This window comes from Pagrus pagrus (genome assembly GCF_965226575.1).
Source record: "Pagrus pagrus genome assembly, chromosome: 7".
NCBI classification, from domain to species: domain Eukaryota; kingdom Metazoa; phylum Chordata; class Actinopteri; order Spariformes; family Sparidae; genus Pagrus; species Pagrus pagrus.
This window is the reverse complement of record NC_140191.1, coordinates 5,297,566-5,318,521: the sequence shown is the minus strand read 5'-3', so window position 1 is coordinate 5,318,521 and position 20,956 is coordinate 5,297,566. Positions and strand designations below refer to the sequence as shown.

At 44.1% G+C, this 20,956-nt stretch overlaps 1 protein-coding gene across 5 annotated transcripts in view; it reads right to left on the bottom strand.

The window, feature by feature from the left end:
- Positions 1–20,956, bottom strand: part of satb1b (SATB homeobox 1b) — a 63,736-nt gene that overhangs the window by 30,102 nt on the left and 12,678 nt on the right. Inside the window, exons 1-8 of one of the 5 annotated variants that reach the window (XM_084356479.1) lie at positions 20,741–20,956; positions 19,279–19,517; positions 16,245–16,421; positions 15,172–15,298; positions 13,106–13,159; positions 11,233–11,356; positions 4,127–4,238; positions 2,976–3,053 (exon numbers count right to left, since the gene is read on the bottom strand). The exon at positions 20,741–20,956 is cut by the window's right edge and continues 1,167 nt beyond it. In XM_084356479.1, the coding sequence (XP_084212605.1) occupies positions 2,976–3,053; positions 4,127–4,238; positions 11,233–11,356; positions 13,106–13,159; positions 15,172–15,298; positions 16,245–16,421; positions 19,279–19,492 (886 nt within the window). In that variant the 5' untranslated portion in view covers positions 19,493–19,517; positions 20,741–20,956. The remainder of the gene's footprint in view (positions 1–2,975; positions 3,054–4,126; positions 4,239–11,232; positions 11,357–13,105; positions 13,160–15,171; positions 15,299–16,244; positions 16,422–19,278; positions 19,518–20,740) is intronic. The other 4 variants (XM_084356482.1, XM_084356480.1, XM_084356481.1 and 1 more) reach the window with 4 other exon arrangements.

Sequence of the window (20,956 nt, the reverse complement as noted above, 5' to 3'; positions counted from 1 at the left end):
GAATATTTTAAGACAGGTTTAAATTATGTGCTTAGAGGATGAAAACAATGATTTAACATTCAAAGTACTACCCACAGCGAAGTGAATGAGCATTTGGAGCAGCTGAATGTTTTCAGGTTTCCGCCTCTCTTTAAGGAATCTGCATATGCTGAGGCTTTTTGTGCGCCGAGTGAGTGAGTGAGTGAGTGAGTGAGGGGGCAGCGTTTAAGAATTCATACGGATGGCAACATTAACACCTTAGAAGTGCGCTGCGGCCTCCACATCCCACAGAAAGGCGTCGCATGAGATTGTGAAAAGAGTAAATTGCTGTTATGGGGAAGAGGGGAGGGGAGGGAAGGGTGGGGGGGGGGGTCTTCAACAAGCTGAATTTTTCAGCAGATGAAAGATTAAGTGCATGGATGTTTTCCAAAAATACCCACAATAATCGTGTGTTTGAGCTGCCTGTTTCTTAACTGTCAGCAAGCACAAAACACCCGGCCAAGACGGGTCTATTGAGCGTTTGTCGAAAACAAATGATGTGGGGGGAAAAACAAAACAAAAAAATCTTGGTAATAATCACATCTCTTCCCATAATCCCTGGCATTCCCTGGCTCTGATGGTATGGCATGTCTATTCACTCATATGTGAATATGTGTGTGTGTGTGTGTGTGTGTGTGTGTGCATATGCTCACTCGCACAGACTGCTGGGGGGCATGCTCACAACACACAAACACACAGGCACACGGAGGCATTTCCATGCAAATTGAAAAGAGAAGGGGTGACAGAAGAGCATGGCAGGCCCTGGGAGAAAAAGGCTGCCACAGAAGCGGGAGTCCTCGTGTGGAATCCTGCCACAAAAGAGCCCCGGATTAAACACACAATGGGAATGGGATGTGGGCTGAGGGAGGGAGGGTGTGTGTGTGTGTGTGTGTGTGTGTATGTGTGTGTGTGTTTGTGTGTGACTGCGAGTAAGAGAGAGAGAGACAGAGAGACATACAAAGTGACCCAACTCTCTCTACCGTGTTGGCTTCCCTGGTGCCACGTCAAAAGAAGAGACGCGACACTCGCTGGAGGCCGGTAACACCACTTCAGCTGGCAGAGCAGCAGAGCAGCTTGCCAGTACCTGTGACCAGGTACTTATTCCCCTTGACTTCAGGCTCAAACTGAGTGCTGAATGCAGTGTGGTGAAGTAAATGCAGAGTCACATTTGACACCGCTGCCAAAGCACAAAGGGATGACCGTGCCACTCTCTCTCCCTGCCTTCAAACTTGGCATTTCACCATTTGTGGCCACGTACAGCAGACGGCGGCCTGTCATGAATACTAAGGTTGGGAGAGTTGCCGCAGGCGTTCAGTGGGCACCTGAAAGCCTGTGCGCCAAGGTTTTGTGTCTGACGTTTGGCTAACATGACAAATGGGTACACAAGTTTGTGTGAGTATGTGTAAGAAACATTTTGAGATGTTATCGCCGCTCCGGTGTACATCTGTGGTTTTGTCCTTATCTGGACTAGATGTTGACACCAAAAAAAACGTCAAAAGGAGATAGTATTTTTATGTTTTCGAGTTGAAAAGGAAGCTATGTTAAAGGTGTGCCAATGTCGTTGCCACTTGAGTCATTTTAGAAGTGTGGTTAGAGGCTCAGATAAGAAAGGTGACAGAAGGACTGGCTCCAAATGCCGAAGTATGAGCTGTTAAACTAAATTAGTCATTTTTTCTTTTAATTTGATATAACTGCTGTTTGGGTTTCAGATTAAGATTAAGATCTTAATTGAGATTACGTTTAGGCAACACAGCCGTTTGACATTAAGCAGTATGGTTGGGTATTAAGGAAGGAATGTAGCTCCTCACAAGTTAGACAAATCGAATCATTGTGTGTGTGTGTTTGTGTACTTTTCCTCCAAATGTATCAAAATCTGTTCACATAGTCACATTATGGCCATAAAAAAGCTGGACAACACGAAGCAACACACTAAATTTTAAGATTTACGTGTCTTTTATTTAAAGCAGAAAAATCTGTAATCTTCTTCAAGGTAACGTTGCACTTTATTTGGTCGCCATATCGCTGTAGAGAGTTGAAAAATGAGGGAAGTTGTCGGCAAATGAGTCTAAACGTTACTAATGAGGCCAACAACTCAGCCAACAACAAAGTGGTTGGTCTATCAGAGAGGGGAGGCAGTGTTAACGCTACTCCAGCTCACTCTTCAACTCACTTGAGTGTAAAGCAGCGTCCTGTTGTTTAGCTTAGCATTTACCTAGCATTACGAGTAACTATGGCTGAACAAAGGTAAATGACTACAGACCAGGGCTGGGCAATATATCATTTTGTTGTCGTGATATGAGACTATACATCATGTTTGAGTTTGGATATCGTTATATTGTGATGTGGCATAAGTGTTGTCTTTTCCTGGTTTTAAAGGCTGCATTGTCCTACTTGTTCTAACACTAGCATTTACACACTTAGTCATCATATCCACATTATTGTATTATCAAAAATATTTTTTTGTTCATATTTAGTGAAACTACCAATAGCCATCCCTACAATATTGTCGAAACATTGATATTGAGGTATTTGGTCGAAGTATTGTAATATTTCACAATGCTGCTCAGACCTAGCATTTATGAAGTGCTCTTGAGGAGATTTTCAAAATATCGAGATATACTGCATTGTGCCCAACTACAGACAATGAAACTTCAAGAACAAGTGCATAATCAAAGACACCACACTGCGTGGGAAGAGAGGTCCACAAACACACCTGCGGTTACCGCTTACGGCCATAGGTGGTGCCAGACAGAACGAGGCAAAGATCTTCAACGTCGTTACTTCAGGTTTGGGTTTAAGGTTAGGATAAAGTTCATAAAGTTGCAGTAACGATTTGGTTTAAGCGTGCGGTAGTCATAGTAAAGCTTAGAGTAGGTCTATAAGGAGTAGGAGGAGGATTTTCTGTCGATGCAGATATCAAACAAAGGGTTTGTGTGTGTGCCCATGTTGCGACATACCTAGTGCATTGGCACGCGGGCTCTCACGGAGGACACACGTCCCCAGGTAGCCCTCCAGCTGGGAGGGTTGGCGCATGCCTACACAGTTGGATGGCAGGGCAGGGCACGCACACACACACAAACACAGTCACACACAGCATACAGTGTAGAGTTGTGAGGAAGAAAAAAAACACAAGGTTAAGTTCTCTACAGTTCTTCTCTCCCACTTCAGCTCAGCAGAAATATGACATTTAAAGCACCAGCAACGCTGAGGCCATACTGGCAGCTGCAGCAGCCCCGTCTTTGCGGAAAATACAACCAGATAGAAAACAATTATGACAGAAAATGTGTAGGAGTATGCAAGAGAATACACAAGTACAGCAGGTCTGAAGTAAATAATGTTGCCAGCGTATGTTGCCACTTCAACAGAAGCAAAAAAACATCAGATAAGATATGATCACAACACGCTATTTGCATGGAGGCTGTGAAAACATTTTGATATAATATCTCATCTGTCATCACTGTGAGCAGTAGCACACTGGCAAAGAAAAAAAAAGATTGTTCAACAGATTGTTAAAGCTAATATCTCAACATTATACTGCCTTATGAGCCTTGCAACAGAGTGGTGTTCTGCTTAATCAAAATACATAAAAATATACCGGAATTCTATCTCCAGCTTGGGTGCTACTAGTATCACATAACCTCATTTCCTGTTGGGTCAAAGGGGATTTTTTTGAGATAATATAAAGCATGCGTTGTTAGAGGGTTGATAAGAAAATCTAATTGAATTTCAGACAAGGCGCTGGCTGGTTGAAGCCATTGCTGCCTTTTGTTCAGGGAAACCTAAAGCGTGGTAGTTTCTCACAAACAAAAAATAAAACAGTCAGAGGCCTCAGTTTGACTCTCGCATTAGTGTTGGTTAAAGCAATAAAGGATAAATCAAAGATAAGACTGTGTTCAACTGCAAAACAGTGTGGAGTAATCTTGAATTATTAGATAACAAGATAAAAATTTATTTCTGCTTCATGCAACGGCAAGAAGACAAAGAGACGGTTGGTTAGGAACATATTGTAATGGCGACTGGTGTGTACGTGTGTGAATGTGTGTGTGTGTGTGTGTGCAAAGAGACAAAAGTGTGAGCGCCATACTTTGCGCCCCTCCGTTTTGCTTACCCATCATATCTTTTGTCTTCTTGAAATGTTTATACCAGCGCCCAAATTCCTGACACTTCGCCGCCGACACATTTGCATAGTAAGTGCTGTTCACAATGGAGGAAATCATACTCTGAAAGAGAGAGATTGATTGAGAGGGAGAGAGAACAAGAGAGAGACTTTAGATTCTCATTGTGGAAAATACAGACATAATATTAAAGCTTGTGAAACATGCAGTAACACTGTAGCTTGTCAAAACAAATGAAAGATAGGGACAGGGTAAAACCCAGCACTAAAAAAAAAAGCCAACTGAAAAGTATCAGACATGCAGAAATTTTGGATCTCCCCTTCTAAAAGGTAAAACAAATTAAATCAAACAAGGTTTTATCTGTTCTTTTTTATCAAATGCCGTTGAGTTTGTCTGAACATTTTTTTTTATTTCAGAGTGGGTAAATTATAAGGTCATCTGACTTCTGAGTCTGATGACATTAAGAGCAGGTGGCAGGAAGGATTTATATACCTTCAGAACGAAAGAAGATAGCAGCTTACTGATTATCAGCATCTGGGGAGTTCGGTGATGTAAACAGATAAACCTCCTTTATTATTCATCTCTTTATTTATACAATCTGTTAAAGACAACAACTTCAAGCAGATCCGAGGGCCGCACTGTGCATGTCGTTCTCCGACGCATGTGTGCTCCCATCTCCCCCTTTACAGTCGACTCTTTGCCTTCTCTACATTTACTTCAACCGCCCTCCTTCGCCTCAGAAAAAACAAAGAGGCGATATCTTTTTTTTTCCCTTCTAGTTTCATTAAAATGAATGTTTTAACACCTTGCCGGCCTCCGGGCGAATAGCGAGGTTGGTGCAGGAGAAATTGTTTTTGATTGTTATAAATATTCAAAAGAACCAAACCATCTGTTTTCAAATTACAGGTATGCCATCTTTATCATTTCTTTATAATATATTCGCTCGGAGGATGGCGGGGGAACCTTCTGGCAGAGCAGCATGGCAGTGTGAGCACAATGAACTCGTACAGGATGATTCTGGTTCTCTGGCTCCAGCTTTTCCGCACAAAAGGAGAGTAAAGGATGGCAGCTGTGCCGTCAGAAAGGTCGATTTAACTCTGAACTCCTGACCTCTCGATTAAAGCTGTACGCGATGGCCCCACTGGACACGAGCAACCAGAACTCACCAAAAACAAATGCAGGAAGAAGGACACAAGTTTCCTTCGCCAAACCATAGCAGGGAGGGATCTGCTTCAGGATAAACTAAAGCATTCATTCTTGTTATTTTAGCGTAACGTGACAACATTTCTACCGGACATATGGGGCCAAAACACAAAGCTAGAGTTCTCAAAGACAGTCGAACTAGAGCAGCCAAGTCTCGGTGCAACAGTATTAAAATGCAACAAGAAGAAACAAAATTAAGTTAAGATAAATGTGGAGGAAGAGTTCACTAATATCCGCAGCTGTTCCTTCTATTTGAACAGAAGTCGCATCTGACACCAACTATGGCCATCCTGGACAGGCAGGAGAACTTCATGTCACAATTATCCTGGCCAAAATAATTGATTCACAATATTATCCTGACAATCATCAAAATATGCTTAAAGGAGACATATTATGCTTTTTCATTTTATTCCTTTCCTACAGTGTTTTATATTTGCACGTAAAAGATCTTGAAAGTTAAAAAGGTCCAAGTTTGAACCGTGAGAAGCTCCTCACTCCCACAGAAAAATCTGCTCCTGAAGTGCCTCGTCAGTTAATTCGCCTTTTAAATCTGTGACTTTGTGACATCACACTATGTCACCATGTCACACATGCATAATCTATGCCTAGTGGCTAGTTTGGCACATACAAATTGATTTAGCGCAGCTGCTCTGCGGTGCTGGCTCAGGCGTGTGTAAGCTGACCAACAAGAGGAAACTGGGTGTTCTGCCTTAAAGAGACAGGAGCTGTGAGTGTTTCAGAGGGGGATACAGTATGAGAAAACTTGAGCATTAAAGCATGTAAACCTATTCTAGTGGTAACCCTAAAAAAATATGAACTTGATAAATGAGCATGATATGTCTCCTTTAAAACTCTAAAAATGGCACGGCTTCTTCAAGTCACTCCGGGAGGATATTCATGATTATCCTGATTCATGGTGATCCAGATAACGGAAATTCTCCTTCTTCATGACCATCCTTGATGAGATCTCATATTGTCCCCAATAATGGACTCACCATACCTGCTCGTACCAGGTAGAGCCATTTGTTGCACTTTGTTACACCCATTTAGCTGCTAACTTCTTCGAAGTCCAATACAAGCAACTGAGGGAGAGTCACGTTGCAGAGTGCAGATGGGTGTAAATTTGTGCCAACCACACTGTGGTGCATCATGCTGTCATGATGCAAAACAGGAGGGTGAAGAGGTCTGCATTTGGACTTGCACAATATAACAAAGCAGGCTTTTATAAATGTACTGAAAAGGCATCATTCAATGAAAACCCTGATAGAGTTCAGGTCAGGGTTAGGAAGTGGAGTTGCCCTTTAAATGGGTCAAACATTGATGCACGAAGCAGCTCCTTCTTTTACACTTGTGCAATATCGGCATGGTCCTACTTATTCCTTATGATGTGCCATAGCCAGTGTAAATCAGACTGAATCGTGTTGTAACATTGTTATGACAAATATTGGAGCAGCAAACCACACATTCCAGTTTAACCTGGTTCTGGTAGCCAACTCCCAAGCCAAAGATCTATCTGGAAACCATAAATTTAGAGTAAGAAGAATTCTCCTTCAAGTCTGTGGGATAATGAACTCCTCTCCTCCAGCCTGACATGTTTTATTTACAGTATATCTGGGCTAAGGCGGCTCCAGGCAACAAACAAGAGGCCTGCAGAAGATGGTGTGCCTCTCTCTCTCTCTCTTCCCATCCTTTCCTCTATCTCTCTCGCTCCCTCTTTCTCCGCCATCTTTGACACAGATGTTCTAATAAACGCTCCTCATTAATCAGCCCTCTCCCTCAATACATCACTCTACCTCTCACAGGGGGCCCTGCGTGTATGTGTGAAGGAAACAATACACACACACCTATTCTCTGCCTCGCTCTCCCTGCTGCTCTGTCACACACACACGCATACGCACTAAGTGAAATCAAGCAGATAACCAGAGCCTCTGCTGCCACCGCGGTGCCAGCGGGAGGGCTGTGCTAGGGCTTGTCAACAGGTAGTATGGCTGTGTACGTGTGTGTGCCAGTGTGTATACGTGTGTGCGTGTGTGCACATGAGCATGTGTGTGGACCCTTTAAGTGATAGCCATCTGCAGCACAGAGAGCTTATCAGCAAGACCAGGAAGTGGCACTGGGCTACTATCGGTCCCCAACATCTACTCCACTCCCCATCATGGGAGACAGGAAGAGAGAGAGAAGGAGTGTGTGTGTGTGTGTGTGTGTGTGTGTGTGTGTGTGTGTGTGTGTGTGTGTGTGTGTGTGTGTGTGTGTGTGGCGTGAGAGAATAGCGGTGCAGCAGGCAGGTACTGTAGGCACCCAGCTGCCAATGTTAGAGTGTGGTGCACACACTGGCAAATGCAAACACACACACACACAAAGTATAACCCCTGCAGACAAACACACATGGTGCAGTTACACAAATGCACACACGCAGATTAACACACATACACCATTAAATACACGCACGCACACACATTCCAACTTAGCCTGATGTCTTGAATCAGCTGGGGAAAAAGCGCTTCCCATTTGCAACACTGTGCCTTGTCTCTCGCCAACATCTAACACAGCTCAATTATGGCACATACCCACCTCAACTGGGGTGACCCCCCCGCACGCACCTTCAATCTAACACACACACACACACACACACACATGCATATATCCACACACTTATACACACATACACTGGCAACCAGGTTGTGCCTATGGCAGCCGAGGTGGTGACGACCTGCAAAGATGGCATTTTGATGACTATTTGCTGCTACGCAACGCAGCAGCTGGTGCATCAGGGGCCGCCCAGTGAGAGTGAGCAGGGGGTGGGCAAGACGAGGTGGTGGCAATGGGAAAGAGTGGGGCGAGGGGGGGTGTCTCGTTTGTTGCCATAGTTTCTGTGAACATGGGCAAGGGGGTTGCTAAGCTTGGTAGCAACCTCAGAAAAAAATAATAATAAGCCTGATTATCTGATTGAGGCAGAATCAGGAGAAGTTTTATTTCTGGTGAGGCTTCTCTGAGCTCTTGTGAATCTTTAAACTTGCCTCACATGTGTGCAGGTCGGAATCAGCTCCTCTAGCGGACTGACAATGAGCAAGAGTGAATACATTTCGTCTCTCTGAGTTTCCTCATGCCATTTGTAGGCCAAACACACAAAGCATGACTCCTCGCTACAAAAGAATGAAACTAAATGTTTGACAAGGCCCTGGACAAAAGCGGCATTTCACAAAATAACCCCCCACCGCCCTCCCCTCACTGCTCCGCTGCCCCTCCTCCTCCTCTCTCTTCAGAGCTCTGTTCAGAGGTGAGCTAATGCTCTTTCACTCACTTGCTGCGATTCTCTCATCTGTTAACCTCTCTTTTCGGCCTGGGATTACGCAGCAGAACATCAAGGAAACACTAATCCTAAAAAAAAAGGTGCCAATCTTCTCTTCCCTCCTGCAACGCCCCTTTCCCCTCCCACTCATTTCACTTTTTTTTGGTCAACTCAGAAACCGCAGAGGGTTGGCCGAATGCCTTCTGGCTTCTCACCTTCTCATCAGACTACACGCGGGCAGTGACGTCACGAATCGCAGGGCAGCGAGTCCATGTATGGAGGCGACGTGGGGACAGTCCTCCAACGGGACAACCGGTCCACTAAACCAGTTGGGTTTAGGAGGAACAAACCATCGCTCTATGGGTGTAGCGGGCCGCATTAAACCCCACAGAGTAACAGATGTCAAACACCATCTTGGCAGCCATGTTTGAACAAGGCAGATACAGATACATGTAGATCCTAATTTATGGCTCAACAGCAACAAAATATAGACGGTTTATATGTGATATTTGGGTTTATGCTTTACGGTGAAAAATGTGCCTTTACTAAAAACTGGTTTGACTTCAGCAGTTAAGATGATTTAATCTATGCACTAGCAGGTAGGGCTGCCACAATTTCTTTTAATTATTGATTAATCTGCCGATTGTTTTCACGATTAATTCTTTAGTCCATAAAATGTAAAAAAGTGTACATGCTCACAATTATCCAGAGCACAACCAACAGCCCAAAACCCAAAGACTCTTCATTTACTATCCTAAACTGGGCTGCAACCAATGATTATTTTCATTGTCGATTATTTTCTTGATTAATCGAATAGTTGCTTGGTCTATATAATGTCAGGAAATAGTGAAAATTTCCCAAAGTTAAAGATGATGTCCTCCAATATCTTGATTTTTACACAACCCAGAGATATTCAGGTTGTGGACAAAAAATCATTCATTCTGATGTTTTGTCCCTTAAGAATTACTAAAACCGATTAATTATCAAAACATCTGGTGATTCATTTAATAGTTGCTGTTAGCAGCAAATGTTTTGACGTTTTTGCTTGAAAAGTGACTGAAATGATGAATCGATTATCAAAATAGTTGGCATTGAATTTTCTTTCGAACTTTATTGACTGATAGTTCTCTGCTCTAGAAGCAGGGATGCACGACGATGAGAACAGAAGTGAAGGATGAAACTACACTACACTGAAAAGAAAGAAGCCACCAAGAATCCCACAGTTTTGTGCGCAACAGTAAATGTTAAGACCATTTAATACCACTTAGATCTGAATTTAGGACAAAATCAGCTGTTAAAATACACACAAGAAACAAATAAACGGATTCAGTTCAAGATGTTTCCAGGACCTTCTTTCATCCTCACTGGAAAGCTAAAAAATCTTCGGTTTAATTTGAGACGTGTGTGTATGTGAAAGCGGCAAATGTGTGTCTGAGGGGGAGTGTGTGTGGCTGTGTGTTAGATCCTCCGAGCTCGCGTGTGCTCTCTTCTGAGCCGTCTTCACATATGGACCGTAAACAGGGTGATTACCAGACCGGGCTGGGCTCCGCCTGAACGCCACCCAGGGACTCTTTACATCATCAGCGCACTGCTCATGCCCGGCTAAACACACAAACACACACACTGAGAGCAGCCGCTCGCACGCACACACACATAGACACACACACGCAGCACAAATGAGGGTCTCCAGGTGACCATACGGTGGCCTAGGAGGAGAGCTGGCTTCACACTGAAGGCACCTACGCACAAGCTTCGACTGAAATACACACACACACACACTCAAAACACAAATAACCCTTTCACATACACGTCCTCTACGTTGATATACATTTCACAAACATACTCGAGAGAATACACACAGAAGCACACACACACACACACACACACGCACACACACACACACACACACACACACACACACGCACACACACACAGCACTCACTGTTGCACACACACATTATTGGCCCCTGTGAGAGATATACTGCCGCTTCATTCCATTCACTCCAGAGCTGCCTCCATGATATACTGACTACACTGCCTGTTAATACAATATCTGCACTGGTGCTTTCTATCCAACCTCCAAGCCAAAAAAAAAAAAAAAAAAAAACACTGAATATAACACCTTACATGTGAATGTACAGATCTCTCGTGTGACGCTGTGAAATGTTGAGAATTAACTAAATGAGAAAAAGAACAAAAACAATCAGGATCGTTCTGGGTTCGGGCCAATGTTTATCCAACAATAACCATACGTTCAACAACACCTCTGCTTTTTGGCCGCCACTACAAGTCTGTGTGTGTGTGTGTGTGTGTGTGTGTGTGTGTGTGTGTGTGTGCGTGTGTGTGTGTGTGTGTGTGTCGGGGGCGGTAAAAGAAACAATAAAAAACAACATGCGAACAAATGACAATAGCCATTGATTTGGATTTTCTATGCCGATTCTCTTTCCCACTTGATCAAACTCAGGGCATTTGATAAGTAAAAGGATAAAAAGACGGAGGTGATGGAGATAGGGGTGTTTGTTTTGTTGTGCAGTATGGTAGCAGGGGGGTGGGGGATTGGCGTTAATTGTTTTTTGTTTTTTTAATAAGCAGACTGGGCTTCAGCACCTGTGATAAGGGACATTCTTTAGCCAGAGAGCTCTGATTCATGTCTTTGAGTAACTCCTTGAGGGCGTTTCTTACTGTAGAGTGGCTCCATTGCTCGGGCGGCAGGTCCTCCAGCTTAGGACAACTGTGGAGAGAGAGAGGAGACATATGGGGGGTGTGGGGGGTGGAGGGGGACAGGGAACATAAGATAGGGAGAGGAAGGACGGGGAGGAAGGGATGTAGAGAGGGAGAGGGGAGAGCATGAGAAACAATTCAGATGGAGAAGAGGCTGAGATAGAAAGGAAAGCCAGCAGCCCTGATGGTATCTTGAATGAAATGATAAAATACAGCAACACAATATGAAAATTATTAAATCTGATTGGAAGGGTTGGACATTTCCCTGACATATGGAGCAAAGGGGGCAATACCGCCAATCTTTAAATCTAGAAATAAATCTGACCCAAAAAACTACCGAGCCAACTAAGGGAAGGAATACCAGCCTGGTCGTACTGATGGAAAATGATGAAGGGGAAACCAAGTGTAGATCTTTTTTTTTAATTATTGATTAATCTGTCGAGTTGACCCTTACCAAATGACCAAACCAACGGTCAAAACCCAAAAGATATTCAATGTTTAATTACATATATCAGAGAAAAGCAGGAAAATCCTCTCAAATGAGAAGCTGAAACTAGTGACTTCAATGATTATCATAGATATATTTCATATCAACCACTTACTCAACGATCGTTACAGAACTACTCAAGTGTTCTGTTAAATATTGGCAATTTGGATAGAAATTATTTTAGAGCCTGACCAATAATGGATCTTTGGGGCTGAAGCCGATATTTGGGAGCCAAAAAAAATTCTGATGTCGATATATGGTTATTATTCTATGTACTGTATATTAAGAGAATATATATGAAACTAAACTGAAACTGTAAACTTGACTGTGAATTTGACAATTATAAATTACCCCAGGCATCTTTTTCTACACTATTTTTCCCTATCAGACAACATGTACGCTGGCCAACATCGACCGAAAAAAGGGGACATCTTATATATTGGTCGGGCTCTAACATGAAATCTTAAGACTTTGCTTTTGTCCAACCATCAGTCAAAACCCCAAAGATATTTAATGTTTAATGATTTAAATCATATAAAAGCAGCAAAATCCACATATGCTGACAACTGAAACCAGTGACTATTGGGCATTTTCACCTGAATGAAATGAATGAAAACGATTCATCGATCATGTTGAAAAATTTCCTATCAACTGACTAATTCATGATTGTTTCAGCTATACTCAAGTGCTCTGTAAAGAATGTCAACCTGCATAGAAATTATTTTACAGATTCATCTCAGACAACATATACGCCGTTACCGATATATCTGTCACAGGCCAGTATCGGCCGACAAAATCCGCTGACCGATATATCGGTCTGGCTCTAAATTATTTAGCTCAAAACAGAGATTTAAAACAGGGTCGCAATATTAGTCTGAGTCTGCTTAAAATATATATTGATGAATAGGCCAAATCTCTGGAACAATCAGATAGACAGAGCGGTAGAGACAGAGCGAGGACACCAGAGAGAAAGAGAGCTGAACACACACGGGCTCCCGCTCTTTTTTCCTGCTGCAAGCGCCCCTCCAAGACAGACAGATTTCATTTGGCGCATCAAGCAGATGCATCTGGAGATTGCTCTGTCTCTCTCTCTCTCTCTCTCTCTGCCTGCCTCGCTCCCTCTCCCTCTTTCATATTCTCCCTCTCTCTCTCTCTTTCTCTCTCTCCTGATTGTTCTGATTAGTTAATTACTTTATACAACACATCTGCTGGATTGATGCATGAATTATACATCAGCTGCATGTGGCGACTATTATTTCGTGTTACTTCTACCTTCCTGGCTCGTTGTGCTCGGCGAAACAATTTAAGGTGTTACTGGCTAGATTTCTGCGGCAGTCAGGGCGGGGGGTGGATGGAGGGAGGGTAGGGTGGGGAGAGAAAAGGGGGGAAAACAAATACAAAACAATAACAATACTGACAACAATATGCAGCAAAATCAAAATAGATTTATATATCAAATAGATTGGCTCTGACATTAGCTGGTGCTAGATTCGTGTGCCGCAGGGATTCAGCTCTACCTGAGGAACATTTCGGGTTTTGAAAATGAGAAATATATTTACGAGGTGGGTGGGAGTGTGGAGCAACCGAACTGAGCACCAGTGAGAGCTCCCAGTTTGTTCTGGATAAACGTGTGCAAGACATATGTTCGATGTGTATCGCGTTGTACGTATCGCTGAATTACTTTTCGTTAAACCTGCCTCGACACTTGACAAGCGAGAGAGATGAGAGATTGAGCGAGGGGTGATGAGTGCACAAGATGGGTGTGTGTTTTTGTTTGTGTGTGTGTGTGTCCATAAATCTGCCAGTCTGTGTTGGAAACGTTATGAGCAAGAAGATAACAGGAGAGTGGAAGAGAAAAAGATGCGTGCAACGGTCGAGGCTAACATCTGCTTGTAAGAAAACACGCAGCTAAACACACACACACACACACACTCGCACACAAACAATGGATTTTCCAGAACACCTTAAACTGCTCCAGCAGCGAGGAAGCCTCTGGGGAGAAGGAAGTGAACAAGAGGAAGGAAGGAGGGAGAGACAGAAAGGGGTAGTGGAGAAAGACAGCTATCCATGCATTCAGGGCTAGCATGCCGGAAATAAACACAGCCTTCTGTATTCTGGCTGGTGGACGTGTTCACATCGGTGTGTGTGTGTGTGTGTATGTGTGTGTGAGTGCTTCATTGGTGAAAGTGGGTGGTGTTGGTGGTGGTGGTGGAGAGGAGGAGGGCACAGAAGGAGAGGGGAGAGAGAAGGAAGAGGCAGAGCGAGGTAGAAAAAGAGTAGGAACAGCAGCTGGCACAAGCCTCCACACCAGCACCACTCGGCTGTTCGTGTGTGTGTGTCTGTGTGTGTCTGTGTGTGTGTGTTTGTGTGAGCACATATGAGCCCGTTTGCATCGAAGTCTATAAATGCTTGTAAGCGCTCGCTGTGTGTATAAATACAACGAAGCCTCACACCTACAGAGTAGCATTTAGCATACAATATGGTGAGTGATGGCACAAGACAGCTAGCAGCACTCACTGAGGGAGATTTCAGCTTGTTAGGCTTCTTTATAATATGCGATGTAGATCCAGAAGAAATACATTTCACTTAAAATAGCCGGTGGAGCCACCAGCAGCTTTATTTATGGAACTATTTCAGGTGAACAACCTTGTATTCATCTGCTGCAGAGACATTTTTAGCCGTGAGCAGTCTCCGGTTGCCCACCACATTCAGGGTTTTTTTTCATGAAAAGAGCTCAGGTAGTGTTTGGTTCAAAACCGTTCATTTATCATTTTACCAATTTTGATAGCAAAAACCATCAGCATTATCTGCACGTGACAGACGCTATAAGAGATAAGTCTACTTGATCGCTCATCACAGTGTAAGCTAAATGGCTAGCGTGGACTCATGGACGGACGGTTGTGTTATCTGTGTTCCCATCGCTTAACGGTTGAAGTCATAAATAAACCAGTCTCTGTGGTTTCTCAGCACCGTGAGACAAGGAAGTTTTTCGGTATTCAAATGGGTTTTTCCCATTTCCTGGGAAAGGTCAGCTTGTTTTGTGTGAGTAATAATGCTATTCTCGGTATCAAACATGCAGAGGGCATCGGCAGATTGGCACCTGCCTCCGGGCATACAATACGTGCTGTGTGTGTGAGTGTTCGAAGTGAAGACTAGCAGGTAAAACTGCTTCTATATGTGTCAAAGCAATCCAATACTGCTGTGTGTGTGTGTGTGTGTTTTTAGGTTATGACACTATACTTGTGTGGGTGGTAGGCAGAAAAAAAAAAAAAAGTTGTACAATCTACACACTGTAAAGGGAAACATAACGCGCCTGAGTGTGAGTGTGTGTTTCTTACCTGTGCAGCTGGATCTTAAGCGTGACCACGTGGTAGACGTCCTGCAACATGTCAGCCACCGTAGCGTCTGGTGCGTCTGTCACGTATGACAGGGGGACGGGGTTCCACTTCCCCACCTGAATCATACCTGGATGATCCGACATACACATATGCGCACGCACGTAAAAACATGAGCCATCGTGGACGCACACACGTTGGGAATAAGCACAACAATGGAGACAAAAGCAAACATACAGAGAAGAGAGAGTACATCTTAGCTCGCAGAATAGGTTTATATTCAAACACTATGATGAGTAAAGCCACATGTAGCCACTCCTGCGGCGTTTTGGTGCCATAAACACTTTTTTATATACTTTATTTGTAACTGAAATCACAGTAATCGTGTGAGAGTTTCTCCTGAGACTGCCTTAAAAAAGTGGCAGCCCACACAGCAGGATGTAAGCTTATGGGAGAGCTGGACTGGGGTGTGTGTGTGCGTGCGTGCGTGCGTGCGTGTGTCTAAGTGTGATGGACAGGCTATAATAAAAGAGCATGCTAAGAGGCACCTTGAAACAGCCACCCTCGGCCTGCGTGCGCTCAAGTGCAATTAGCAGACCCTTTCCTCCACCTGCCCCTCCCACCCACTGAGTCACTGTGTATGTGTATAAATATATACAGTACGAGTGTGTGTGTGTGTGTGTGTCTTATATGTGCGTGTAAACATTTCTGTGTGTAAGCGACTTTGTGCGCATGAGCATGCATCTGTGTGGGAATGTGTGTATGTGTGTGTATGTGTGTGTGTGTGTGTGTGTGTGACCCCTGAAAGACTCGAGCATCTCCTGTCTGGGATCAGTGTCAGGATGTGTTACTGTGGCTTCAGATCTGCTGGCGGTAGGCTATAATGGTCACAGAGTGTGTGTGTGTGTGTGTGTGTGTGTGTGAGAGAGAGGCATAAAGAGTGTGTGCAGAAGTATCAGCATGCTGTAGAGAAGACTGTAATGAGCGTTAGAGAGATCAAGAAAGAAAAAAGTGGCAGAACGGAGAGGAAAATGAAGAGGTGACGATGAGACTGAGTGAGTGGCAGTAGTGGTTACCTTTGGCCTGGGCCGCTGAGCTGTGGGAGTAGCCCAGTGACAGCAGGGCCATCTCGATGAGCTGGTTGAAGAGCATGTCCTTGCGCACCAGGACGAACTCGGCATGCTCCTCCTTGCTGTCGAAATCCATGGGATTCTCGTAGTGCTCGACCACACAGAACACAGGCAGCATATTGCCTGAGGACACAGAGGCACAAGTAAGAACCGGCAGGGTTCACACTCCTTCACATGCAAACTTTACCCTTAAGTATTCTGTGTGTTTGCGGAGGGATGAGATTAATATTTAGAGCTGATGATTAAGTTTCACTGTCAAGGGATTATGAGCGAGTGAATAGATTGCTGCTGAGTGGAAGTTCTGGGCAGAAATTAAACTAAAGGATGAGTTTGGACCACAAAGGCATTTTTCAACTTTTATAGGGCAATTTTTATCTTAACTTTCACCTCTTTGTCTCGATGCCAAACTCTCACATCACAACACTCTTTAGGCACACGACAACCTGCACAATTGAACAAAGTGGACTCGCTGACTGAGGAGTTTTCATGATTTTCGTCTTGATTTTGTCAAAGGTGATTTTTCCCTCTGTAACCCCACTGAAAGACACTTTTTTTGAGTGATACTGTTGGAGGATTCCTTACTGCGGTCTTAAGTTCATCTTCCAGGTTTGAAGATGACGACAGGCTGTGTGAGTTTTATAAGCAAATATAAATATTACAGAATTATCACCTTTAGCGCAGTGTGAACAAACACCAAGCAGCCACAAAATCCTTCAGTTTTGGCACAATAAACTTTGCATTCGCTATCAAAGATCTGGGCTCACTTTAGCCGATCCTCCTGCCTGCCAAACCAAAATCACCTTCCCATGATGCAATGCTTCAAATCCCGAGCCACCTCTGCGCCCTGAGGTTTACTAGTCTGTGTCAACAGTGGCTCTGCTTTTAGGTGGAATGAGCAATCCTTGTCCAAAGACTGCCGAATGTTCAAGAGACCAACTGTGTAAATATCAGCCAATATGCCATTTTTTTACTAAAATAACATCCCTGCAATTCAAGAAAGTTTGAGGACAAGTGGACAAGCCTTCTGAAGTCTCAGTCTGAACGAGAACGATGGCAGAAAATCGCAATTTTGTAAAAGCGTTGATGAAGTCGGTATCTACAGCTTACTGTACACTGTTTATGGCGGTGCCCCGATGCCCTACTTTCTCAGTGTGTCTCCACTCGACTGTCACCTGAACAAATTTCTGCACATTTATTGTCCTTGCCGATTAAAATGATTCACATTCTAATATTTTCCAATCCCAGGCATTCCAGAAGATGCACACAGCTCTGGCAAAACAATCAATAAGCCGACAGATGCCAGGGAATGTGCTGAAAGAGCTGCTTTTCTCCTCCCCTGATTTTAATAGATAAAGATCTAACAATAAAGACTGCTGTGTAGGTTCATTTGGGGGATCAATACTGGCTTTGTTTCCAGGGAGCCCAGAGAGGGCTGCGGTAAATATTGTTTCGGGCTCGGACACAATGCCCACTGTGGGCCCTCTGCGAAGCCTCCGCCGCGGACTGCCCGCCTCCCTCGGCTGCTTCACCCTTTACCCAGGAAGAAACCAAACAGAAAAGTGACGGGATGGGAGGGGAGAGCGAAGAGGAGGCTTGGAAGGAACAAACGCTGTAGGAGGCCAAAAGAAGCAGAGATGATGAAGGTGAAAAATTAGGCTCTCTCTGCTGGAGTGCGAGGCGTAGATTAAAGGAGCAAATAAGAGAAACGGCCCATCGGAGGACACTCACACAGCCACATTCCAAGAGTTCCTGAGTCCCTCTTGCCCAAAGAAAACCAAACCAGCCAAACAAACAAACAGACCAGAGTTAGCTGCCAAGTGCTATTACAACTCCAAACCTGCAGGTTTTCAAACTCATTTCCAACCCACTAAGAAAAAATAAAAACAAAACATAATCATAAAAAGGTTCATGTTTGGATAGCTCTGCCCGCCGTGTTTTTCACGAAACGACACCAGTTATATTAAAAAGCTATGTCATAATCTCAAAGTAAAGACTCCCCTTAAACAGGAATGGCTCTTAAAGGACTGAAACTTTCCCTTAATAAACAAATGTCGGAGCAGGAGGGCTGCGGTTGGAGAGAGGAGCCGTGACACAGCGCTATGCAGCACGACACAGGAATAATTCTCACAGCGCTCTTCTATTAGCTATTGTCTGGGCAAATAAGTGGGAGTGTGTGCACTCTGTGTGTGTGTGTGTGTGTGTCTGTGTGTGTTTGCAGTGAGATGACTAAAGATGCATTGTAAAAAGGTTTAAGAGTTTTGGAGAGCGTGCAGGGGGTGGCGGTGGTGGGTGGAAGGTGGTGTGTACGAGTGTGTGTAGGAGGGGGGCTTTTTAAACTGCATTTAAATAGCTTTCCTCTATTTGCATGGTTTATTCCTCTCGAACTCACGCGCAAAGTGAGTTCAACTTTATTTGTTTCAAAATCAGTTTGTGCAGACTACGGCCGCAGCTAAAGAATAATTAATTCATTATTTTGTCAAATATCTAATGAATAATTTAATCTTTCAGTCTATGAGATGTCCAAAATAAGGGTTGAAGAGATAATTTTATCAATTTGTAGTCTATAAACTGTTTGAAAATTGTGAAATTTGTTCACGACACGTCCGTTTTGTGTCACATGAGACAAAAGACATGCAGCAATTTAAGGGGCATGTTTTGATACTTGTGCTTGAAAAACGACTTTTAGGTTTGGTGATTAATTTTAATGTCGATCAGCTAACCAATTCATCCCATAATCATTTCAGCTCTATCAGAAATAGTGAGAGGTGCCCCCGTAAATTTCCAAGAATTCAGAGCAAAGTCTTGTTTTGTCCAGGAAACACAATCATTGGAAATATCATGAGAAAGTCAGTAAATCTTCAAATTAGAGAAGCTGAACGCGGCAAATTCTTTGCATTTTTTCTTACTGAAATCAAACTAAATGGTTGCTGATTAACACACACACACACACACACACACACTTTTCCGCTCTCCCTCTTACCTCTCTTGTGGCAGGTCTTCAGCAGGTGGCCGGTGGGTTTGTACGGGACACCGGCTAGTTTGGCCCCAGTGCTGCCCAGCCTGGCCCGGCCCAGGGGGCTGCCGTTCTGCTCCAGCCGGGGCAGCTTGGCCGGCGGGGCCTTGGCCTCTGCCATGCTGTTGACCAGCTCAGAGTTCTCCTTGCCCAAACACGTCTCGCTGAGATGTTCCATCATTCTCAGCACCTCTGCTCACTATCACCTGGGGAGACAGAACGATTCAGCTGTCAGCCGAGATATGTGTGTGGCATAAAAGCAGAACGAACGGCTGAAAGGTGATACGAGGGGAGCGATGAACACAAAATCTCGTGTGTTGATATCACAGACATGTGAAGACGTCAAGGCACATTTTTATAGAGCGAAAAAAAAATGCGCTTTAAGTAATTGAAACCTCTGAGAACAAGAACCCATTACGGCAATAACTGTCAATTCGCTTCTGTTATGTCGACTCGGGCCGGGGTGACGTTTTCGTGCCGCTGTAATGTTCCCATTTTTCAACGCATGTATTATGTATGGGTGTCCCGCTAGAGATTCCCAAGCGAGAGGGGGCAAACAAGCCCCGGTTTTAGTGCAAACACATTAATTTGCTGGGAGATTCCACTTGAATGAATACAGTGCAGTTCAAGGAACAAGGTTCTGCTGCGGCGCACGCAGAGAAGGGGAAACTAACGTAATTCGGTTTCTGAGTCACTTGGTGTGGCTTCACATTCATGACGCAGCTCGGGAGGGAAAGGGAGGCGAAAGGCCGCAGCGTCGTTTTTCGCAGTGACAGACACACACACGCACGCACGCAAACGCGAGCAGTTACATGACTTTACAGGTGGGAACTTTTATTTTTAGATTGTGCAAGTGCAGAGCGAGTCTACAAGTTTGAGTGGAGGGAAACTTTCAAATCAGGCTGCTGCTGCTGACTCATGAAGTTAAGAAAGAGAAAAAAGGGGAGGAAAGATGGAGTCTACCACAGGTGCTTTAGTGCACAGACACAACGCTGACTGGGTAAACTTTTAGGATTTGATCACTCGTAATCTACAACGCGTGCATTTATCAAACCGAGAAGCAAACCGTGGGGTCGTTGTGCATGCAGGTTGACGGCACAGTGCCGATGAACATGAACTGGAATGCTGTTGTCAGAAGAGTGAAAAGGGCAAAATCATCCACCCCCACGCAATAGATCATGAACTCCACCATTCATTACATGCAATGAGGCAACTAATTCCCCCACAAATAAGGGGGCCAAAGGAATCCAGACCCGGGGATCCAGGTCAGGATTTTTAAATGACCTTAAAAAAAAAAAAAAACACACACACACACACACACACAAACACAGGAGCAATAGTTCAAATGGACACATTAGCCCCCTTAAAGCTGGAGGACAAGTTGTGTGTGTGAGAGAGAGAGAGAGAAAGACAAATCTTCCAAACCAACCTGAAACGCAGCACTTCAGCACTGGAGAGCATATAACACCGCCTGGAAAACGCGTCTTCTTCAAGTTTGGCCAGGGTAGGAAGAGGAAAAAAAAAAAAAAAGAAAGAAAAGAAAAACCCTCCAAAAACAACTCTTCTCTCTTGTTGTTATCTACGTGTGCATGACAGCGAGCAGTTGAGGAAGAAGAAGAAGAAGAAAAGAAAGAAACCGTTTAAC